We start from the raw sequence: 24,998 nt of genomic DNA, 5'->3' as shown, positions 1-24,998 counted from the left end.
GCATCAGGACACGGCTCTGAAAAGAGTTTCGGACTGTGACTACTGGAGGGAGAGGACACGGTGATGACAGGAGTCCTTTTTTTTAAATTTTTTATTGCAGAATATATGGGGAACAGTGTGTTTCTTCAGGGAAGAAACACTGTTTCTTCAGGGAACAGTGTGTTCATCAGCTCCAAGTCGTTGTCCATCAATCTAGTTGTGGAGGGCGCAGCTCAGCTCCAAGTCCAGTTCCCATTTTCAATCTTTAGTTGCAGCGGGCGCAGCCCACCATCCCATGTGCGAATTGAACCTACAACCTTGTTGTTGAGAGCTTGCACTCTAACCAACTGAGCCACCTGGCCGCCCTGACAGGAATTCCTTTACTGGGGATAGTGCCTTTTGACCTCCCGAGGCAGGGTAGGGCAGTGGAAAGAGCTTGGGCTCAGTAGCTAGAATGCCCTGGGTTTCGATCTGTCTCTGCAACTTAATTGTGTTATTTGGGCAAGTTATTTTATCTTGAACCTTCGGGTTCTTCACCTGTAAAATAGGGATAAGAGTTATGCAGCAGAAATGATAGAATACACTAAATATTCCTGAGTTCCCTTAATTTCCCAGCCTCCCTTGCAGCAGGTTGTGGTCATGTGACTAGTTCTGGCCAATGGTCTGTGAGTGGAAGAGGCATGGGTCACCCCTGGCTGAGGTATTCAGGTGTCTGTGTGATTCCTCCATGTCTCTCTTCCATCTTCCATAATGACCTCAGAGGCCAGTCTTCCACATGGTGTGGCTACAGGATGGAGGAAAGGTCTCCTATCCCGTATCAGACTTTACATGTTTGGCAAATAAGGTGGTATTGCACCACTGAAATTCCAGGAGTTCTCAGCTGCAACAGCTGACGTCAATGACGCTAAGACAGGGAGGGCGAATAGAGATAATAGACACAAAACACTCTGAGTACAGTGGGGGCTGTTATTCTTGGAGAAAATACCTAAGCCCCCTTCTATTAGTCAGCTCAGCTGCTATAACAAAATACGATAGACTGGTGACTTAAATGACAGCAATTTATTTCTCACAATTCTGGAAGCTGGAAGTCCAAGAGCAGGGTGTCAGAATGGCCGGGTTCTGGCAAGAGTTATTCCTGGCTTGCAGATGGCTGCCTTCTTGCTGTGTCCTCACATGGCAGAGAGACGAGACAGCACTTCCCAAAGGCCCCGACTCCAAATGGGGTGTAGGGCTTCAACATGGATTTGGGGGGACACAATTCAGTCTATAGCATACCACCCCATCAAGACAGGACTCCTCAGATCTTTTCTTAAGGGCACATTTTTAAATGCAGAAGCAGGCAAGGGTGGGGTGAGGCAGGACTTTCATCCAGGGTTAACATGACGAAGGCCTGCCTCCCCGCCCCCCACCGCCCCCAATTCCACTGATTGCTACAGGCACCCTCCTTTTACCCTTTATCCTCTTTTTCCTTCTGAGTTTTCCTCTCTACTCTCTCCTCCCTTCCATTTTGTCCCCCACACCCTGACTTTCATAGAATTCACAAATAAATTCGTAGATAATGAATCGACTCATTAGGACTGGAAGAAGTCATCTTGTCTTACCGATTCTTACAGATGATGAGACTGGGCCTGGAGAGGGGTGGGAGCCCCAGAAGTCAGGGCTCTTTTATCCAAAAGATAAGGGGTGGGGACAGTGTGGTGCAGCAAGGGTGGAGAGAGAGTCAGAATATCAAGAAGGAAGCTATTTTTGTAAGGGTGAAATTCGGTAAATCAATAACGTAATTAAACCTAGCTGGTTTGCCGTTACATCTGCCCTGATATTCAGCTATTTCCTCTTTGTTTCTCCCCCTCACTGATTAACTGAAGAATTCTGTTTTGTTCCCTTTCTCAAGGCTACCCATATCTCGTTAATCCATTTAATTAACCTAACCTGAAAGGAGCGATTTCTTAATCTTCAGGTGCCCAGACACCAGAATACAGATAAAGCTGAGTCTGGGGAGTCCGGAGATAACATGATCTTAAAACAGGAAGGATCAGCACGCGACCCTCCTGACCCACTCCCCCTCTTTTGTTCTTCCTGTGTACCTATAAAACCTTCTGACCCTTCTAGGAACGGGGAGATGGCCTTTGGACAGGAATCCGCCATCCTGAATAAACCTGCTTTTCTTCCCACCAACCATGTCTCTCGATTTTTAACTTTTTCAAGCGGCAGGCAGCCAGACCTTAGCACGGTATCATTTTCATTTCAGCATATAAATTTTGCATATTTTTCAATAAAATTTGTAAAGTTTTATTTTACAGTTTTAAGCTTTTATTTGGAGATAACATATATGGAGGCCCCCAGGGCCCCTTCAACCTATAAAATCCAGCCTGTTCAAGGCTTGAATCAGAGTCTCACCAGAGCGCCTTTCCTTATTCCATCCCTTCCCGGGGCGCTGCAAAGGGCTTGGCCCCGACTGCCTCCCCCTTCCTCCTCCAGCCGAGGGCGGGCCCCGGGGCGCGGGGTCACGTGTCAGAGAAGGGGGGTTATCCCCTGGGCCCCTCCAGAGCCCCGCCGGACCTCTGCTGCGCAAGCCCATGGCCGCAGCCTTCTTGCTCCTCGCGGGGGTCCTGCTCCCCTGCTGGGCCGCGTTCCCGCAGGTTAAAAGGGGGAGAACGAAGGTGAGCCAAAGAGCGAGCGTTTCTAATCTTTCACTGCAGTAGACGGCGGTGGCTGAGGCCCCACAGTCTGGCCAGAAGGTGCAGGTTGGGTTCGGAGAGACAAGGGGCCGGTGGGGGTGGGAAGCCGCCCACGTTGGGGATTTGTTCCCAGACTGGAAGCTTTGATGCGTTCCTTGGTGGCCCTAGAAGTGAAAGAATGTGGGCTTATGACTGGCACTATCCCCTCCGTCCCGCACCCAGCTCCCACTCGCCCACTGGGGACCGGCTCAGCCCTGGTCCCTCCAGCCCTGCCTTAACCTACCTGCTCTAGTTTCTCCCAATCTCCCCCCACTTCCAGGCACAATGACTCTTTCTTCCCTTTTCTATCTTTCTTCTCCCCCACTTTCTGCCCACTCCCTACTGAAAGTGTGATCTGGAAGTATTGCTCCCCCAGCACAGGTCACCCTCTGGGACCCACAGAAATGAGGGGGCCCTGGCAAACGAGAGGCAGAGAAGAAAACACTCTTCCCCTCCCCTGTTCCTCTGAGTGCTGCTGGGGGGAGGGGGTGGCATGCAGTGGGGGTGGGACTTGGGGGTGACTATCTCAGGCTCCTCTTCTTGGAGCCCTGGGGCCTTGGCAATACCAAGATCCCTAGAGAGCTGGTGACTGGATTGTCCCCACAGATGAATGGAGCTGGGTGCGCGCACCACACTGAGTGCTTCAGTGACTGCTGCCTCATGGACTTGGACCACAGTGGCGCCGTCTGTGCCCCCAAGACCAAAATAGCCACAGTATGCTTGCCCCAGGTGAGGCTCTGGGGTGGGGCAGCCCCACTGGCAAGTAGGGTGGGGAAGGAAGGTTAAAAAACCCACTCGGCTGCACCTGCTTTTTCACCCTGTGCTTGGGAAACCCTTTCTCCCTTCTCCACCTAGCAAACTTCTACTCATCCTGCAATACAACTCCAGCCAAGCTCTCTGAGAAGCCCTTTCTCCTTAGATTCCCACACCCTTGGCTCATGCTCTCAGCACGTCTCTCCCTGATGTGCCCTGCCTTCAGTCTGTCTCTGCCCCCCGGGGGAGGGGCGGCTCTTCAAGAGCAGGATTGCAGCATATTTATATTTGACTCCCCACCCCTCAGTTTAGTGTCTGCACAGAGTAGTTGCTCAACAAATATTTGTTGAATGAATGAATATCTCTACCCTAACATCACTGAGGCAAAGTAGGTGGGGAAAGGCCTTCTGCCTAGCAATCCCCACCTACCTGCCACAGTGACCTCACTTCCAGAGAGGAGCAGGGCACTGAAGTGGCCGGACCACAGCTTTAGAGTTGGACTTGAGCGTAAATCCTGGCTTTTCCGCCCCCTGTCAGGTCACTTGTGTTCTCTGAGCCTTAATTTCCTCATCTGTAAAATGGGGCTAAAGTACCCACCCCACCAGGTTGTTGGGAAGAATATGTGGTCCTGGCAACGACAGCGCTCAACCGAGCGTGGTTGTTACTAGCTGGTGGAGATGCAGGGAGCAGAATGCACAGTATGTCTTGTTCCTGCTTGTCTTCTCTCTCTGGCCCCAGGCCCAAATCTTTCTAGGGAGCATGGGCTCGGCCTCCATGTCCCTGTCTGGGCAGCTGCCAGTGCCATTAGAAACCAACCAGGCCCCTGCCTGGTCTGACTCTCCAGCTGAAGTGGCCAGAGGGTCTTTTCATTATGGGTACTTGATCTACCTTACTTCACTTAACCCTCACACTAACCCTAAGAGGTGGGTTAGTATTGTTATCCCCATTTAACAGATGACCACACTGAGACAAAGAAGCTCACTGACTTGCCTAAGCTCAGGAAGTTATAAGCTGTACGGCTGACAGATCCCAGGTCTGTCTTACTCCATCACTTGTGCTCTTGTTTCTTCTCCTCAAGAACTTTAACCCTCTTCTCCCCTGCACCTTGGTGACCCCTAACTCTCATACTCTTTTCCTGCAGACCATGGGAGCCATCAACATAATATGCCCTTGCCGAAAGGGCTTGAGATGCATATCCAAGGACGAGATGTGTCCCCGCCAGTGCCGTTTGATTTAGAGGAAGATACAGGCTGGTCACTGCCGTTTTCCTTCCCTCCTTTGGGGCCAGAGGCCTTGGGAGCCTCCATCTTGCTCAAAATCCAGCTCCTGAAACATGAAAGTCTCTTCCTGGCTCTGGCCTCTGTCTGCACTTCCTGGGTGAGGGAAACTTGTAGGGATTATTCCAGTTTGGGGGTGGGTAAAAAGGGAGACTAGAGGCATGAAAGAGGTGCTGATGGGCTTTGGCCTGTCTGGAGGCGTGGTGGCCTCAGGGCAGAACTGAGGGAAGGGAATGGGGTGAGGGGGTGTGTGTGAGTGAGAGAAGGCTGAGTCCAGGAAGGGCCACGTCTTGGGATGGAGGGCTGTTTGTGTACGTGTGTGTGCGTGTGTGTGCGTGTGTGTGTGTGTGTGTGTGTGTGTGTGTTGGGGGAGGGTTGAGGAATGTGTCTGGAGAGTGAGGTTGAGGTGCCTATGGATGGGTGTATGTGGGAAGGACTGAGAGGGATTATGTAAATGCTTTGCCAAGGGAGCAAAAGGGTAGAGGTCATTGAGAGAGTATTTATGAGAGTATGTGTGACGTACAAACGCAAAAATGCTCATGCCTGTGGTTGGAAAGGGCTTGGTTCACTGACGTCTCTACTTTTTCAGATATTATCAGTTCCATTTTATGGATATAGAAACTGAGGCTCAGAGAGCTACGTGACTTGTCGAAGGTCACACAATGGGGGTATTGGTGAGGAAATTTTCTGCTGCAAGTATCCAAAACCAAAGGAAAACAAAACTTTAAATTGATCTAGATGATGAGGGAATTCATTGGTGATGAGAACTAGAAATCCAGAAGCAGGGCAGGCATCAGGTCTGGCTGAATCCATGGCTGTCAGGCTGGATTTCTTCCTAGTAGCCACAAAAGTTCCAGGTGTCACCTAATAAAAACAGGTGACATTTATTGAGCACTTTTTATGTCCCAGACACTGTGCAAAGTGCTTTCTAATCTGTATTAACTCGTTGTTACAAGATTATAGTAGGCACCATAATTATTCTTATTTTACAAATAGGGAGTTAAGGCTCACAGTACCTTTCTCGAGGGTTCACAGATTGGGATGGTACTGGGATTTGAACCCAGGCTGTCTTGCTCCAGAATGCAGACTCTTAACCACAAATCCATCTCACACATGCATATTGTTCCTTCCAGAAAAAGGGAACATCTCTGTCCCAGGTTCTTAGCAAACACCCCAAGATTGACTCTGATTAGACTGGCTTAGTCTGCAAGCTCACTCCTGACCCAGTCAATGTGGTAGAAATTGTGGATTGGCTTAGCCTTAACTTAGCATGGGTGGAGTCAGCCTCCCTGGGATAATTTTGATAGGGGTGGGTGCAGGTTTTCTCTGGCCTCGCCACAGCCAAGAGGGTACCCACATAGTTGGGACTCGGAACTCCACCTCCTCGCTGGGCCAGATCCTGACAAAGAAGTCCAGCCACAGTTCTGATGTCTGGACCCATTTTCTTGGGTCAGTCTGGAACCCTGAGACTCTACCTCACCCCAAATTTAGTCTTCCTTGAGGGCCACCCTGTCCTGGACCCATTCACCTCTCCTCGTTTGACAGAACCACAGTGCAGCTCAGAGATCCTTTGCCTCACACAGAAATTAGATACTGCTTTTTCTCCTGTATAATTCTATCCTGATCATTTCCGCCATGTCACCAAAGTATTTGTAAACACACTAATGACTGCCTAATTTTATTATACATGGACCATATTTTCCTTAACTCTTTCTATGGGTGGACAATAAAGTCGTTTCCTACGCAAACCATCTATGTTCTTAAGGATACAAGTTTACAGCTACAGAAACAAAAACCTACTCTAATGATGGCGTAAGCAGGGCAGACGATTTGTCTTTCACCTGGTGGTTGGAGGAGGCTGGGTGGAGTGAGGTTGTCCGTGCTCCCCTCCCCACCGCTTTCCATCTTCTCGTTCAGCCATCTGCTGCTCTGCTTCCTTTGTATTTTTATGGTTTTATTTTTTACAACGCAGCAAACATAGAAGCATGACATCTGTATAGCACGGTGGGGTGAAAGTGGAAGGGTTGTGGGGCTCTCCTGAGGGCAGCGGGGAACTGTATCTCTGACACACGAGTTGGGAAGCTGTGCCCTAGGATGTTTTTTTCCTCTACGTCGTCGAAGATGGCTCATCACCCTATCTGCTGTGTCCATATTCTAGTTAGAAGAAAGCGAGTAGAAGGACAGCAAATGCTCACCCTTCCTAAAAGGGCATGACTCAGAGGCAGCACAAATTATTTTCTCTTACCCCTGGGCAGAACTTATTCACATGACTGCAGCTTGTTGCAAGGGAGACTGGGAAATGTAGTTTTCATCTGGGTGTCCATGTGCCCAACTAAAGATTGGGGTTCTAGTACCAAAGGACAAAAGAAGAACCTACAGTGGGAACAAGTTGCCACCACAAACCCCTTTATTATTATTTTAATTAGCGAGGGGAGTTTGGATCCCACGACCTAGAGCCAATGGCATACTGTTTGGCAGCTCTTCCTTGAGCTGTGTACTCTGGCTTCACCATGGCATTGGAAATTGCTGGTGGAAGGGGTGCACATGACCCTCAACTTCCCAGCAAGCCTTGCGGTGAAGTCCAGTTGCGTCCCTATTGGAAACATGGTAGAACTGTACTCAGAAGAGCAGCTACCTATAATCTATATCCATGAGCAAGTCGTGGCTTTCTTTTCTGCAGGAGATGAATATGGCAAAATTTTTATGAAGATTAAAAAAAGAAACACAAAAAACCAGGAAAAGTTTGAGGTTTGTTTCACAGAGTGGTGTGTCTCCCCATCCTAAACACTGACATCAATGCTATCCCGAGACTTAATGACGAGCTTTGTGGCAGGTGTGATTCCTTCCCTTAAAGTCCCCCTATAAGTAAAGCATCCTGAAGCCGGACATGAGAGTGAGAGAGGGACAATGTGGGGAAAAGACAGAAGCACACTGACTCCTCCCAGCCTGGAGGGTTTGGAAGGAAGGTGGGCCAGTCACTTCCCTGTTTGCCCTCCTCCTGCTCAGCTCTTTCTCCCTGGAACTACATTTCCCAGGCTCCTTTGTCTTCTGGGCTTCTAGGACCGGCTGAAGATCAGAGGGCAGGAAATGGGGTGATTGCCCTCCCCCCAAGCCTCTGCTTTCCACTTCAGGTGATGTCACCAGCAGTCCTCTGGTCTCCTTTAGGACAGCCCCTCCCCTCCAGTCCCCAGGGACTCCAGTCACACATTGTCCTCATCACATTGTTTCTCCAGCTCTAGGGGCATTGGTGTCTTCCTGCTATTGCTATTCTCCCTGTTGCCTTCACATCCTGTTTGGTTTCTCAGCTTCTCCATCACCTGTGTGACCATTTCCGTATATTAAATTCTCTCTCTTTCAAATACCTAGAGTAATTTCTGTCTTCTTGACTGGACATTGACTGGTAGAGAAGGAAACTTTCCAATGTAGGCAAAGCCAATTCTGGACTCTCCTTCAATGGTTAGAATTCACTCAAAACACAATTGCTTTGGAAAAAGAGCTGAGAATGGTAGTGACTTATAAAAAGTCATCTATACTTTTACTTTGAAAAACTTGAAAACCAATAAAGACTGAAAACACTAAATAAAAGCTGTGCTAATGACACTTTGCATTGCTTTAAGTTAGGCATAATTGGTGGTCCCCTAAAAATTCCCATTTGCCCTATCTAAGGCACATTTACTGATTTTGCCTGCCAAAGAGCCGTTGCTCCCTTTCTCTTGGTAACCCTAAATTTCCTGTAAGGAAACCACCCCACTTCCATTGTCAGTTCATGAAGTTGGGTGGGACTCCATCCACATCAGAATGCTGAGTCCTGTAGACACAGAGATTGGTTCAGTAGGAGGCCATGAGGTTGGTTCTGTTGCCCTGGCTTTTGGGATAGGTTTGGCCATGGGCACATGGCCCAATTTGTCCAATCAGAGTGAAGTTCAGGATTTGTATGAATTACTAAAATGAAATACTTTCTCACTGGACTTGAGCATGAGAAAAAGTAGGTCTGTGCTTATTGGCAGCCATCTTATCACTATGGACTCAGAATGAAGGCAACACAGAGGAGAATTTAGCCAGATTATAATGTCTTTATTTTAGCCCCTGAAACAAGCTGTGCCTTAAGTCAGATAGCTCTAACGCTGGATTTTAAGTAACATAACCCAGTACATTCACTATTTTCTTTAACCACTTTGGGTTGGGTTTCTGTCAATTGTAACCAAGTTAAGTCCTGAATGATTCTCTGTCTCTGGAAGATGAGAAGCTTTTCAGAATCTCCCTTTCTTGCTATAGTAATAAATACTTGTTTTTGTTTGTTTGTTGCATTATAATAGTTAACATGCAGATTCAGAAGTGAAGTTTTTCTGCATCTGGATATTCAAATATTCATATGTTTCTCACTTGGAGATTTTAGAGAAACAAACTTGATGCGGAGAAGGCAAAAGCTCCAGGCCACCTGAATTTCACCAAATCTTTCTCCTCCCATTATATCAGATTTACCTCTGCCCAAATACAGGCTCAGCCCCTTTCAGAAGCCTTCTTTCTTTCTTTCTTTTTAATAAACATGTTTAATTTGCCATTTTCCAGATTTATAAACCCATATCATAAATCTATTTTTAAAAAATTTATCAGGGTAACGTTGCTTAATCACATTATGATGTAGAATATTTTCTTTGTGCCGGATTGTGTTCTGGGAAACCAAAGAATGGAAGCACAGACCAAGGAGAAGCGAAGAGTTTTAAAAGAGGGTAGTTTCTTAAACGTAAAGAGTAAAGAGTTGCAGCTCTTGAAATGAGAGGGCGGTCCTGACTGGGTTTTCCAGTGACTGAGGCAAAAATTCTTACTTTTGTACCTTCCCTTGTCTGTTTGGGGAAGAGGAACTGGTGCCTTCCAGTGGAATTCGTCTATCAGGTTTGTCCTGTTTGTCCATCCTGAAGGGATTAAGGAACCCATCCCTATCTATCAGATCTGCTCCTTTGCCAAAAGAGATTTATAGATAATTTATTTACCTCAAGGCGCATTCCCATATCTTTGTCCTGGAGTGAAGGAGACATTCCAGAACCTGGAGTTTCAGGATATGGCTGCTTTTGCTTATTTTACCAGGGATCTTTCCTGTCTGCCTAACAACATGTTAACTAACCTGTCTCAATTACATAAATTTCAGATGTACAATTCTATAATGTATCACCATTGTCAACCTGAATAGCGCTACATTTTGTGATGTTGACAAACGTTTACAATAGAAATTAGAATTATACCCAGATCATATTTTTCATACAATTCCCCTATTTGAGAAAGTGAACACTGTCAATAATTACAACAGGACTATAGGAACTTTTCAGACACACCAAGATGTATGTTCATCCTTTCAGAAGCCTTATTTCTAAGGCGAGGTCCACATCCTTTTAGCTTTCCTTTCCTTTTTTCAACACAAGGCAGAGACAATGCTGTGAATTCAGCAAGTCCCACTTCGTGCCTTCCTGCAGGTAGCTTGGGTTGTGTGAATATTTCTGGTTGTGTGAAGCGACAGGTGCAACTTCTGGGCCAAAGCAGAGAAGAGCAAGCGTGATGTGATACACAGGAAGGCTCCATGTTTGATGATTGGCGGATGACAGCTTTCAAGCGCCCATCAATCCCCTTTTGCCCTACAAATCAGCAAGTCAATAAGAAAAGCACGTGCGCCCTCCCTTGGCGCTGTTGGGAAGTGCAAACGGCACAAACCACAGCCTGCTCAGGGGAACGTCCCCCTGGCCCCATCTTCTAGCCACAGTAAAAGTTAAAGACACACGCTCCTTCGTTCATGCCACTCACATCTCTTTGCACCTGCCTGCTGTCCCTAGAACATTACGTAATTCAAGTAATAAACCTTTTCCTATCATCTTGGTACGTGACCTCATGGGGGTTTGGGGGTTGATTTCACCGTCAGCGTGGTACCCAGAAAGCCTGTGAGTTCTACAATTCTCTTTCCTTGCCATGGCCAGGTGGTGCAGGATGGGAGATGCCTGGATCACTAAGTCACCACATGCTGTCCTGGAGAGTCCCCGGACCCACAAGCAGACTTCGAGTGAGCAGGAAATCCACTTTTGTTGTGTGAAGTCTCTGCGAGTCCTGGGTAGTTTGTTCCCACAGCAGTACCTGGCCTGCCTGATGAGTGTACATAAAAATGTTTCTCGTTGCTCTGCCCTTTGCATTACCATCCATTCCCACTCCTAAGACTCTGACACCACAACCCATTCACGGTCTGTGAGTCATAGGCTTGTAATTCTTATGTTTGCCAAAAAGGCCTACGCAAGTACATCCAGGCGTTCTGGGTTTTCTACAGAAATGGAGTTATTGAATTCTAATGGAAGGTCTCTGGGGGAAGGGAGTACAAAGATGAAACCTAGAGTCTAATGTGTCACTTGATAGCTTGCTGACTTCGGGGAAGTATGGCAACCTCTTTGGGACTTAATCACCTCATCTGAGAGACAAAATGTTTATAATGCTGTTTATTAACAATAATATACCATTGAATTGGAAGAGAGAATCTTTTCAAATCCCACTAACTCTGAGATCTTCTAATTCTAAAGATAACAACTTCCATTTCCTGGGTGTCTACTCTATGTGAAGCACGACACCGGTTGTTTAAGCTTTGCGTCACCCCTGTGATGTAATATTATTATCCCCTGTTTTGCAGATGGTGAAGCTGAGACTCAAAGAAGTTATGAAGCCTGCCCAAGATCACACAGCCAGTAAGCAAGAAAGCTGGGATTGAACGCAGAGCTTGCCGGAGCCCTAGCCCACGGACTGGCCTATCCTGCGGGCAGTGAGACGAGCACAGCACCTGGTCCAGGACGCAGTGGGTCCTGAGAACTTCCACTTTTCCCCATTGCTTGTTCCTCCGTGTCTTTAGTCTGGGAGCCAGCCCCGCACTGCCAGCCTCTCCTGTCCATGCTGGGATTGGGTGTTCACACGTCATTACCTACCCTTCAGGCCTTAGTCACATGGCAGGGACATGGCAGATGTGGTGTATTTAGCTGGACCTTAGAAATGCCACCACCACCTATGGACCATGATTCGGAGGCTGCTGCCCCCAGTCCTCCTCCTCCTCTGCTCTGTTTTCTTCTTCCTCAGCAGGGGCTCATTTTTCCAGATACAACAACCCCCAAATTTGGTCAGGAACCTTGAGGGTACAGTCACGTCCTCTGCCACCACCCTAAGACCTGTACTGTTTGGGGAGGGTGGGTGGGCACAGAGGCTGACGTGGGTGAAAGCCCGGAGTGGGGGGGCAGCAGGGAGTGTTGGGCAGAAGACGTCTCGGATAAAAAGGAAACTCATCTGAGTCATGGGAGCTGTGCCCAGGCGGGCCATCACAGAGGGGAATATGACATGGCACGCCCCCCACCCCAAGCCCATATCTGGTAAGAGAGACATTCATTCATTCATCCATTCATTCATTCATTCATTCATCCAGCACCTAGTCTACGTAAATTCTTTTTCTAGTTGGTAGGGATCAGGCTGTGAGCAAGACACAACAATCCTTGCCCTTGTAGAGCTGACGTTCTCCTGTAGGAGGCAAATAAGTAAAATATTACTATATCCTGGGTGATAAACACCTGGGGACAAAAAATCAAGGAAGGGGCTTCAGGGGTGGCGATAGGAGGAGAGGTTGCAGTTATAAACAGGGGCCGACGACGGGGAGAACTGACTAACAGAATGAAATTTAAACAAAGGCCTGAAGGGAGTGAGGTCTTTCCTAAAGGGAGCCAGGCAGGCGGGTATGTGGGAAAGAGCGTTCCAGGTGGAGGGAAGAGCCAGGGCCAAGATCCAGGGCTGGGACCTGGCCTGGCCGATTCAAAGAACAACAAGGAGGGGTGAGGGGGAGTGGAAATAATAGGGCGTGAGGTCAGAGGGGTAAAAGGACACAGTATTACAGTATCTTCATTTATTCAGCTGTTTTGCATTCAGCACCTACTATGTGCGAGGACTGTAATCTTAGGGGCTAAGAAATACTGCAGTGAATGAGGTAGTGAAAGATAGTGAAAGATCCCTGCCCTCCTGGAATTGAGGTTCTAGCAAGGGGAGAGTTTTTTTAAAATAAAAGATAAATGAAGACGATAATTTCAGAGAGTCATAAGCGCTGAGAACCAGGTGATGGGGACTGCTCTAGCTGGGTGTACAGGAAGGCCTCTACGTGAGGGCAGGAGAGGGAGGCAGCCAGGCAGAGCTCACAGGGCGGGGTGTTCTGGGGGAAGGGACCAGCAGTGCAAATGGCCTGGGGCCAGGTGGATTGGGTGCATTCAGAGCCCCAGTGGTGTCTGCAGGTTGTGTGTGTGTGGGGGGGGCGTGGGGGAGATGCGCAGCAAGAAATCTAGTGACAGGCGGCCAGCCCTGGAATGAACAAGCACTTCAGGTCCCATAAAGAGTTTTCTATCTAAATGCCCTGAGAAGTCCTTGGACATTTTGAAATAGGGGAATGATGTGATGAGATTTACCCTTTAAAAAAGATTCTGCTAGCTGTTCTGGGAAGAACTGATGGGACAGAGGGAGCATTAGGAGGAGGGAAGATGAAGGTGAGAGTGTCCGGGTAGAGGTGGGGGGACTGGGGTGAGTTACAGGCAAGAGCAGAATCAGGGAGGCCAGGGAGAGGCTAATGCCAATCCAGCCCTCCTTTCCTGCTCTATTTTCTTCTTAGCACTTAATCATACATAATAGATGCAATTACACACGTGATATAAATCATAAGTATTAATTAATAATACCCAACATATATGTTAGGTAAAAATTACATACCATACAATGCCCAAATCTTTTTTTTATTAGTTTCAGGTGCACAAGACAAAGTAATACTTAGACGTTTATCATTTATATCCCTCACACTGTGTGAACCCTCCTCCCCCATCCACTATCCCTCTGACATCGCACAGAGCCATTACATTTCCACTGTCTCTATTCCTAATGCTGTACTCCGCTTCTTATAAGTATATACATATATATGTATATATGTGTATATATATATATATATATATATATATATATATATATATATATATAAAATTATAGTTGGCATTCATTATTGTTCAGCTTCAGGTGTCCAGTGCAGTGATCAGGCACACAACGCCCAAATCTTGATTGACATTAAAATCAATGGATTTCAAACCAATGCAAACACCCTCATAACCACCCCGCAGATCAATTCACACAGCTTGTCCAGCGCTCAGAAAGCTCCCCTGTCAGTAGTACAAAAAGTAACAACACTCTCCTGACCTCTATCCTTGTAAATTAGTGTTGCCTGTTTTTGAACTTCGTATAATGGGGTCACATAGTGTTTTGTTTTGCTTTTTTTAATCTGGCTTCTTTTGCTTCACATTTTGTCTGTGACACCCTATTTCACTGATGTACTTATATTCTGTTTTCTCCCCTCGAGCTGCACTTGTCCAATAGTGTAGTCACTAGTCACATGCAGTTTCTTACATGAAAATTAACAAAATTAAACAAAATGTAAAATTCAGCTCCTCAGTCATACTAGCTACATTTCAAGTGCTCAGCAGCCATAGTCGCTGGGACTACCAAATTAGATCATGCAGAAGAAGCACGTTTTCAGCATTCCAGAAAGTTCTGTTCGACGGCGGTTCTGGAATGTCAGCTCTGTTTGTTTTGATCCCAGCTGTGTCCCCAGTGCCTGGAACAGTGCCTGAAACAGTGCCTGGACACCGTAGGTGCTCAGCATTTGCTCGTTGAATGACTCCTGAAATTGTCTGACACAGGCGATGGATGGCAGTGATAGATAACATGTCATAAACCCCAGCATTGAGGGTCATTGATGTATGTGAGTGTTTATATGTGTGCGTGTGAGTGGGAGGGGGGTGGCAGGTGACATTCCGTCTCAGGAGAAAGGGTAAGTAGGAGTCTGCAGGAGAAAAGTTTGTGCCAAGGAAAGAACTGCATTAGCAAAGACAGGAAGGTCTGGAGAACCCTGGTGTTTGCTAGAGAAGTAACTATTTTGGGGACACTAAGGACAAATTTTTAAAAACTGTTTAGCCCCTCTAGGCACAAGTCATGCTCTGCTGGTGCCCTCTTTCCCCGCCCCCTACGGCGCAGATATCCCCCAGTCTCCAACTGGAGATGGCCCAGCCTGGCAGCAGTGGGAGTGGTGGTGAGGGCACAGTGTGGGGGGAGCCAGCAGGGAGAAAATTCCTGGTGGGCAGGCGGTGGGCGGCCACGGAGCACGCAGGGTCATCTCCCAACCTGACAACAGCGAGATGTTCATCCAGAGTAAGTCGTGCATGAGTGGATGCTGCCACCGGGAGTCCTACAACTGCCATAAAGGGGTCTGAAAGCAACTGGTGTCATTCACAGGTGGGTGTAGGTGTGGAGCCTTGGGTGGGGGGGTGATTGAGGAGGGAGGGACGCACAGAAAGGGAGATCCAGGGTGGACCCAGATCTCAGGGGACGGAGGGAAGGGTAGGGGGGTGGAAAAGACCCAGAGCTTGTAATTCTCTGCTGTGACTGCATCTCCAAGCTTCCTGGGGCCAGGGAGAGACTGAGGAGAGACCTAATGTGGGTTCCCACTTCAGGGGTTTGGGATCCTGGATGGGGTCAAGCTCCCCTTTTTAACATGGGTTTCCATTCTCCAGGGTTCATCTCAGCAAACCCTGAAAGTAGCACCATAAATGGGCACAGCTAGAAGGACTACTCTGCCTTAGACTCACCCCTCCTCTCCAGCCCCAGGAGTTCTGCTGTGGCCCCAGGTCCTGGAGGGAGGTGGGCTGAGGCAGCCTCTGAGCTAGGTGTGCAGGATTGGGGAGTTGATTTGCCCATGAAAGGATTTAGGAGAAGAGACAGAAGGTCACTGAACAATCCTAAGGGTCAGCCTGGAGGAGGCAACCAGAGACACATACTCTGAGCAGTTGGGTGAGAGGGTCCTTTATGTCCAGGTTCCTCTGCTATGTGGAAGCAGATGGGCGCCAGAGCTGGGCTGGGGTAGAAACGGGGGCTGCCCTACAGGGCTGAGGGCAGAGCAGCTGCCAAGGTCAAGGTCAAAGTCCCACCTTTGTCAGATGTTCCTGGGCCTGTATAACAAGTGTCCCTGACAGCCAGACCTGACTTGTGTATTTCCAAAGAATGAGAAATTGTTTGAAATTGTCTATGGCCATTATAAGAAAATTGAAAAAAAAATAGGCCAACTAAGAAAATTTTTTCTAATGTTTCTTCTTCCTTGCCTCCTGCCCCTCCTCCACCCATTCCCATGTCTACCCAGAACTCTGTGTTCCTGCCCCTGACCCCCAGAGCCTCTACCAACAGGGGAGGGGCAGGGAGGGAAGGATAAATAGTTTTCAATATTTGTTGCCTTGGAGCTGGGGGCTGGGTGGGCTCAGCTGGGCTGGGCATGGGACAAGTTCCTGGGGCAGTGAGGAGGTCGTCAGGAGATGAGGAAGGAAACAGGAAGGGATTCTCTTAGGCTTGTGTTTGTCAACAAAAGTTTGTAGCCACCAATCCAATGCCAACAGGTGTTCCCAATCTGGGGTGCAGTAAAAGGAGAAACTTTATTCAGATGAACAGTTTGCAAAATGGAGAGATGCAGCCTCCAGGGGAAATCATATGTGCTTTGCTGATTATAAGACAGGAATGGGTAAACAGGAATGGACTCCAGGGGGCTGGCTCCACCTTAAATTTACATGATATATGCAAAGGTTATGATAACAAGTTTAACCGCACCTTCCCCCATCCCAAAGGACAAAGCTGAACACAATAGAAGATTCCACTACAGGCTGAAGCAAATTACATCTTGGTTAGAAAAGTATAAAACCCCAGCTAAACAGAAATTCAGCGAATCTGTCTACTCTAGACTCTGCCGCTCTCCCCCGCCCCTCTTCCCTCCCTCACCCCGCAACTTCTCTGCTGGTGCTTCTCTTCTTAAATAAACTTTCTAACTTCTATTCCTTTGTGCCTCATGAATCCTTTCACAACCCTGGAGTGAGCAACCATGACAGCAGAGACAAAGGGGAGGCCTGCTTTTATAGAGAAAGTCCCTGCCCCAGTCCCTGATTGGTCTATTTCTATGCAAATAAGGAATCCAAATTTGCAGTCTTATTGGTCCAAATAGCACTGTCCTGATTGGTTGGAATCAGTGTTCTGATCGGTCATTATGGAGCTGCTCTGATTGGTCAGTAAGGACACAAATGAGGATATTGGGCAGATCTCAGCTCATTGGCTGAAAGACAATTCCAGGAATCCCCTTCATAATGTTCAGCTCAAATGGCAGAAACATACAGCAGGAGGCTGACAGTTCAGTCTTTGGCTTTCCCCTGAAATGCAGAATGTGTGAGAAGCTCCTGTCAGCAATGGCTGCTAGACTCTGATTATGAATTTGAGCCCAATTAATTACAAGGAGTCCTTCTTGGCAGGTATATTCCTTCTCGGGGTCAACAGGGTCTTTCCCCTGTTGGAGCATGAATAAAAGTCCTTCAGAGGAGACTTGAGCTCCCTTCTCCACCCCAACCCCTTTCTGGCTTCAACCCATGCCATAATAAGCTCAGTTTACATCTGAGCTCTTGGTTCCCTGACCTTAAATTTCAGAAATGTGAACAAAAGTGTACAACACAAACATGTATACAGAATTAAATGTTTATTGAAGCACTTACTAGATGCCAGCGGCCATGCGAGATGTCTTACACACATGATCTCGTTTCATTCTTCAAAAATCCTTTAAGGAGTAGTTACCATTATCATCCTATTTTACAGGTGGGGAAACAGGGATTGAAGAATGTTGACATAAGAAACATCCAAACTTGTAGAGAATTTTTATAAGAGTTTATTTGAGCCAAACTCACAGCATATGTGGGAAGCAAACTCTCAAATGCTCCAGAGAATAACAACTTTGCAGTTTTTTTTTTCTGTGTTTGAGATTAAGGAGGGACCATAAGGAAGATTACATGAGGGTGGGAGAAAGCAAGGTGGGAATTGGTTTACAGGCTAGTTAAGATTATGTACGTTTTAGAAGTATTGGTCTGAAAGGGGGCATTTTAAAGGTGAGTTAACCTAGATACACAGAAACAACGGACAGGGCTGGCTTCAGGCACAGATAAATGTTTTACTAAAGAACTTACAGGCCTGGGGTGTGACTATCCACCATGATCTGCCCAGTTAGGAATTTATGATCAGATCACCTTGAGGCTACTTTTCATAGAACCCCTTCTTTTGTCCACAGCAACCTGCTCAAGGTCACACAGCTTAAAAGGGATGAACGTAACTCTTCTTTTCTCTTCTGAGAGAAAGAAGGGATGAGAAAGAGCCAAGGAAAGGGAGTGAGTAAAAAAAAAAAGATTGGAGCACTTACTGTGCTGATGGGAAGAGAATGAATCAAGAGGAGTTTTAGGAAGTTGCACTGCACAGTATGAGGCTCGTAGAGCCCGTTGCTGGCTTGTGCGTAGTGCATTCTCAGCAGAGGCAGGCATCAAGGAGGCCCTGTTATGGTCAGGTTGCATATTGGAGATGACTGTTTCAGATTTTGGAGCTAAGTTTCCACACTCAGCCATAACTCTGATTAAGTCCCTAGACCTGACCAAGTGTACTTTCCAGGGTGTCAGGGTTATGGTACAAGAGCTCAATAGTTGAGATATAAGCTGTGGTTGTACTTATAAATCACAGCAAAAGTGTAAACCATACCTTGGTAGACTATGCCATCCTGTACTAAAGGTATCGGACAGATACATAGTGTTATATAAACATCAGACAGATACATATTGCTATGAGCTCCCCCTATTTGGAGAAAGCCTATGACACAACCTTGGAAAGAGAGGTTGCAGGCTGGAAACCCAGCCTCCAAGGATACCCAAAGTCTTAGAAGTTAGAAGGGCAGGAAGAAAAAATGATGTTGCTGATATGATTAAACTGGTTCTAAGTGTTGGGAAGGAAAAACTTTTCCTCTACCCTCTTAGGTTCAATGTTTGAGGGTCTGCAAATTAAACTGACAAAAGACAAATTAGCAAGAAAAAAGACATTTTTATTCATGTATGTATGTGGAGAAGCTCACAGAAAAATCACTCAATGAGGCAATTAGAATTTGGAGCTTATATACCATCCAAATTTGGGAAGGGGGAGGGAGAAGGACACTTTGGAAAATGACTTTTTAATTGGGAAAGGGAGAGGGAAAAGAGCATTTATGGGAAAACAAATAACTTTTAGGAAAAATTAATGGGACGTTAGGAGAATAGATGGGAGATGTGATAGTTTTGTGATAATATCCATTTAGGTTTAACGCAAATGTCTCCTCTCCAGTGAGGTCAAGTGCTCAACATGTGGCTGGCTGACAGCTACCATAGTAGAAGGTAGGTATCCAGGGTCCAGCATTAGGAATTTTTTATGGATTCAAGGCTGCAAATACCCCTATTGCTATAGCTGCATATCTGTCAGGTCTAGAAAAAAGTTACAGCACGATGGGCAGTTCCTGGGAGTAGGCCATTAAGGTGGAAATTGTCGATGACAAGGCTACAGCCTCCAGGGTATCTTTATGTGAATTAGAAAGCAGTGACTCCTCTGTTCTGTAGTGGCTCAAGGCTTAGTGAGAGGAAGGTGCTTTTGAACAACAGCAACAGCAACAATAAAATGCTCCCCTTCACCTAGCAGTCTTGTATTAATCAGGTTCAGTGTAGAAAAACAAGTACTACTCCAGGTGTTAGGTCAGCTGCGGGCATGGTCAAAGTGGCCGGAAGCCAAGTCACACCCCTCTGCCAAATTAGACCCCTCCCCAGGAGCCAAGTCATTCCCGACAGAGACTGGGGCCCCTGGCGTTTCCTAGAAAAGGCAGCAGACCGCTGGTGCGATAAGCAACTCCGGACACACCGCCACTCGCACCCGATCTGCGCTGGGGGGCCTGCCCACCTGCCACCTCACTCAGCCAACCCCCTCCCCCCAAATCGCATATATGCCTCCCTCCCTCTACCCTGGGCGCGACTTCGCCTGAGGACCGGTGAACCTCGCCCGGGAGCGCAGAATAAAGCACTCACTTTTCCCAACCCGCCGGATTAGACTCATTATTTCGCCGCAAGCCTTACACCAGGTATTTCAAATAAAAAGATTTAATACAGGGGAACAGGGGTCTTGGCCACCTCTGCATAGCCCAATTCCCTACGCACTCCTGGAAACTAGAGACATTTCCCTCATGTCCCCACAGTTTGTAACACAGTGCTGGGCACTGTGGTCATTCAGTAGATGTGTTAAGAGGTGCATGAGGGGCGACCAGGTGGCTCAGGTTGTTGGAGCGCTGTGCTCCTAACACTGAGGTCGCCAGTTCGAATCCCACATGGGCCAGTGAGCTGTGCCCTCTACAGGTAGATTGAGAACAACGGCTCGACCTGGAGCTGGGCTGCCGTGAGTGGCTGCAGGGAGCTGCCGGCCAGTGGCTGGTGACTGACCAGCTCAGCTGGGTAGAGTGCAATGCCCATAACACCTACATGCGCCAGTGTCCTGCATCTTCCACAACTAGACTGAGAACAATGGCTTGACTCAGAGTTGGGGAGTGAGGGGGGGTAGGGGAAAAAAAAGAGAAGTGAATGAATATAGATCTCCCCCAGGGCTGAGTCTGGGCAGCCAGGAGTATGACCTACCCTTGCCTCAGGGCTGAGACCCCTACTGGGCTAAGGGGTTGAAAGCCCCTCTGGTTGAGCACTAATTCAGGCGTGGCAGACATTGTTACCAGCCTTTGGCCCCGCCCCCTTCCTTGTTAACAGAACCCCAGTATTATTTGGGTAGTATGTGCCCAGCACCAGCAGAGATCATAATTAGTCTCAGCCAGTGACGGCAGTTCCATTCCCTTTTCCCAATAGTTGATTACCCAGCCTCCCTTGCAGCTGCAGGTGGTCAGGTGACCTGTTGCAGTCATGGAGCTATGGAGAAATCTGCCTGGAGGTTTTAGGGCAAGACAAGAAGGTATGCTAGGATAAACACTCTGCCTTCCCCTATCCCACCCTTACTCTACTCCATGCTTCCTAACTTAGAATATGGTGAGAGGATAGGAGCTACTATCAAGGCATTTGCCAACTGTGAGAAGAAGCTCAAGAGAACTGCAGATCTGCCAGCACCCAAATGCCAGCACTGTCTATCTCTAGATTTCTTGATTCATGAGAAATATGCGCCACTATTTGTTTAAGCCATAATTACTTGGGTTTTTTGTTACAGCTAAATGCAGTCCTAACTCATAAACCTCATGGTTATTCAAATGATTCATGGATCCTTGAACTACAGAAACCTGGGCCTGGGAGAGTATCTCAGTTTCATTTAGTTTCCTCTCCCACACTCTTGGTGTGAATCTCCTCTCCAGCATCCCCACCGAGGGGTCAGTGAACCTTCACTTGCACATCTTAGAGATTGGGACTGCCTAAGGCAACCCAGGTTTGACGGCTCCAGGGGGCATGACATTTTTATATGAAGCCAAAACGACATTCCCTGCAATTCCAGCCAATTGTCTTGGTGATGGATGATTGGGAAAGAACAGGAAATCGTAGAAAGGGTGGAGGTGGTGATAGATGGGTTTAGGGCCAGCTTTTTGTGAGATTGGCCAAGGTACTTAACCTCTCTGAACCTTAATTTCTTTTGTCTATGAAGTGGAAACAATAGACTCTGCCTCCCAGGACCACTGTGAGGATTTGCGAGCACAGTAACTAACCCACAGCAATGTTAGGGGTCTGACCCTTTAACACATGGGTTGAGTCCCATAGCTGTCATAGCTGAGAGTTGGGGCCAGAAAAGAGGTGTGAGCCCAGGACAGGGGACAGGTAAGCTTTGATGCAGAGTAAACAATATGGGTCATTATAACTCCTCACCAGAGGGGTGTGTGTGTGTGCACTTGCCTGTCTGCCTGAGAACTCGAGGGGCAAGGAGAGCATCCCAGGGAGATGTGATTGCCCCCCAGAAATGGAAGGGTTCCCAGCCCGCCGGGGCCGCTTTACAACTTTGTCTCCAGTCTGTCCAGCTCATCCTGCCTGGAACCAGACCCATTCCTCCTTCCTATATGACGCCTACCCCGTTGAGGCAAAGGTTTGATGGAACATAAAGGAAGGCGCTGATTCAGCAAAAACATCCAGGAGCCTGGGGAAGGTTTGCAGGAGGGGCTTTAATTGCCAAGAACCCAATCAGAAAATGGAGGTGGTGGTCAAGGGGGTGGCCAGCCAGGCAGAGGAGGTGAAGGAGGGGAGCCTTCTGTGTGCTGCGCTGCGGGCAAGGCTGGGTGGGTGGTTTCATTCCCGGGAGCGTCCAGCATCTTTGCAGACGCCGAAGTTGGTGTTGGTGATGGAGCCCACGATAGACTTGTCCACATCACAGCTCAGGCCACGCTCACAAGGACACTTGTAGTAAACCCCATAGAGCGTCTGCAGAGACATGGAGCCAGGGGAGTCCCAGGCTGTGTGGGGCTACTTTGGGCACCAGGTGCCACCTGCCTGACCCCAAGAACCAGACGCAGCCGGCTCTTTTCTGATGGTGCTTCTCCTGACTGCCTCCCCAGGGGGCGTTGTGGGCCTGGAGGACCCAGCTTCTGGTTCCCATTCCGGCTCCTTTGCTCCTACCTAGATCTCTCTGCGGAGCCTCGTTTACCCATCCATGAAATGCGGACACCAAATCCCTGCCCCCACCCACCTCACTGGTCAGTTGAGGTGTGTCAAGACAGACCACGGGATGGGAAAGTGCTTTGAAGACTGTTAACCTCCCTCTCACATCTCAGCATTCCAGGTCCATCCTCCCTGATCCCACCCCAATTCTCCAGGGCCCTCCCCTTCTGGACGGCCCCTCTCCCCTCCCACCACCACCACCAAACCCAACCTCCGGCACCCACCTTGGCGGAGCACTCGCTGTTCTCGCTGGCCTTGGGTGCGCAGCGGGCCAGGCTCAGCCCACTTGTACGGTGGCAGCACTTGCTCTTGCACTGGGCGCTGTTCATGCAGAGCTCCCCCTCTTCCTGCCAGGGGCAGCCCATCAGCCAAGGGCCCCCTCCCCTCAGTCCCTTCTCCACCCAGACCTCCACGCCCGGCACCCATTGCCACTGACAATGGCCATGACAATGCCTCCCCTGCTGAGGGTGTGCGTGAAGGAATCCAGCCCCTGGGCCCTGGTGGCCTCTCTGCCCACCTCACCCCCACTCAGTTGAGAAACATGCAGTGTGATGCCAGAAAAGCAGCCCCGGGCTGGGGGCAGGATGCCTGGGTTCTAGTGCCAGCTGTACTACCAAGTCCCTGGGAGACCCTGGGGAAGTCATTACCCCACTGTGGGGACAGAGCCAGGAGAGCAGTTTCCAGGCTCTCGGCCTCATGTAGAAAGGTACTGGTTCGGGTAGTAGATGGCCATCAGCTGTGACTAGTTGGCCGTCAGCTGTAACCAGTGAGCCATTGGCCACTAATACAACTGCCGTGGCTGAGCTTGGAGCTGGGTTGGTTGGCAGAGAAGCAGAGGGTGGATTGAAGATCGTGTGGATCCTGCTTCCCGTGTCTCGCCCGGCCGCCAGTGAAATGGGGGTGCAGGAAGACCCCTTGTTGGGGTACTGGCGGATGTTTGCTTTTGTGTATTGACCAGCTGCCTTCGAGAATATAGTGGTATGACTCCCCTATGTGTGGCTCCGTTGTTGTTCCTTTTAGGCCTAGCCATATCTTGTGTTCTTGTGTGGGGAGCGGGAGCAGAGTCCCTGCATTACATCCACCCTCTGCCTCAGTGACCCCATGGGATATGCACATGTGGCCCCAAACAGGGTCCAAACCTCTCTGGATTCCACACCCCTTTGAGGACCATTTCCCTGGAAAACTCCTTCCTCACCCCCACACAGAATTTTACACATAATCTCAGGGGGAAACTGAGCCCATGCATGGTCCTGAGTGAAGAACCTCTGGATGGGGTGGATGGCCCCGAAGGGCTTTCCCATGTCTGCTCTCGCTGGACAGACCGTGGGGGGTAGTGGGGAGAGTATGGCTGGTTCCATCTGGGCTCCATCCCTGCTAAACACTTTCCAGCTGTGGGATCTCAGGCAGGTTGCTTAACCTTCCTCTATGTCAGCTTTCCATCTAAAATGGGGCTGATTATAATACCTGTCTTGTGTGGTTAGAATGAGGACTAAATGCATAAATATTCTTGAGGCATTTAGAACTGTGTCTGGCAGGAAGGAAGTGTGTGCTCAAGGTCAGAAGCCAGAATCATTGGGGGAGCTTTTTAAACCGAGTTCCCAGGACAGACACCTAGGGCTCTGGCTTTTTAAAAGCTCCCTCAGCCAGGTAGAACCACTGCTCTGAGCTTGCGCTATGCGGATCAGCCTTCCTTTCCTGGGGCCCCTAAGGAAGAGGTGCAGGGCAGGACATGGGCAGTAAAGAGATGCCTCACTTCGCAGCCCCAGGTGGGGGTTCAGATGACTCCTCCCCTGAAGACCCTCTTACCAGGTTGATAAAGATTCCCCGGGGGTCGGGAACTGCATAGGCCACAGCGAGGGTGACGAGCAGAAGGACAAGGATCTTCTCCATGATGAATGGGCAGGTGGGTAGCAGCCGACTGGTCAGGTGGCAGAAGACAGAGCCAGTTGGGATGGTGGGGCTATAAAAGGGGCCCTGTCCACATGTGACCCACGCTTCCCACCTCGCAGGGTCTGCCGTGAGCAGAGGCCCAGCTGTGACCAAGCTGCTGGGGGGAGGGGTCCTGATAAGGTAAGTGGGTGGCAGCTGGGCACCTGGTACCTTTTGCGTGTGTAGGGTGGTGGTGGGGGGGTGATATTGTATCATGGTTAAGAGTGTGGACTTTGGAACACATTTACGTGTACAAGTTATTAGCTGGGTAAGTTATCTGTTCTGAGTCTCAGTCTCCTTATCTGTCAACTGAGGATAATTTCAAGTGAATGAATGTATGTTTTATATATATATATTACATGTTAATAGATATAGAGCCCAGAACAGGGCTTGGCACATGTAAGCAGAATGTTAACTGCTCTTATTGTTACTCTTATTTACCCTGTTTCCCTGAAAATAAGACCTAGCTGGACAATCAGCTCTAATGCGTCTTTTGGAGCAAAACTTAATATAAGACCCGGTCTTACATTATATTATACTATATGAGACCTGGTCTTATAGTAAAATAAGACTGGGTCTGATATTAATTTTTGCTCCAAAAGACGCATTAGAGCTGATTGTCTGGCTAGGTTTTATTTTTGGGGAAACACGGTACCTCTAATGCCCTAAGCTCCTTGACAGGGCTGGGACCAGGGTAAGGAAGAGAGGCATCTAAGGAGTAAGCACCTCTTTAAATTTACATCCTAGACACTTCCCTTGCCTCTCCCTATCCAGCC

The 24,998-nt window shown here is 48.4% G+C and overlaps 2 protein-coding genes across 3 annotated transcripts; one reads left to right on the top strand and one right to left on the bottom strand.

Annotated features, from left to right (window-relative positions):
- Positions 1–2,555: 2,555 nt before the first annotated feature.
- CLPSL2 (colipase like 2) lies at positions 2,556–4,686 on the top strand (the record flags this gene model as incomplete). Its single annotated transcript, XM_081044519.1, has 3 exons — positions 2,556–2,639; positions 3,303–3,425; positions 4,591–4,686. The coding sequence occupies 3 exons, from the start codon at positions 2,556–2,558 to the stop codon at positions 4,684–4,686; spliced, it is 303 nt and encodes a 100-aa protein (XP_080900645.1).
- A 17,238-nt stretch (positions 4,687–21,924) lies between these two features.
- CLPS (colipase) lies at positions 21,925–24,183 on the bottom strand (the record flags this gene model as incomplete). 2 transcript variants are annotated; one of them, XM_081031538.1, is made up of 3 exons in its annotated part: positions 21,925–22,056; positions 22,518–22,640; positions 24,100–24,183. In XM_081031538.1, 3 exons carry the CDS (start codon positions 24,181–24,183, stop codon positions 21,925–21,927), a joined length of 339 nt encoding a protein of 112 aa, XP_080887664.1. The 2 variants fall into 2 exon arrangements, with proteins under 2 accessions (XP_080887664.1, XP_080887665.1); XM_081031539.1 differs by lacking the exon at positions 22,518–22,640.
- Between the last annotated feature and the right edge of the window lie 815 nt (positions 24,184–24,998).

The sequence above is a fragment of the Rhinolophus hipposideros genome, assembly GCF_964194185.1.
Source record: "Rhinolophus hipposideros genome assembly, chromosome: 3".
NCBI classification, from domain to species: Eukaryota; Metazoa; Chordata; class Mammalia; order Chiroptera; family Rhinolophidae; genus Rhinolophus; species Rhinolophus hipposideros.
The sequence above is the reverse complement of the archived record's forward strand: the minus strand, read 5'-3'. Positions and strand labels throughout refer to the sequence as shown.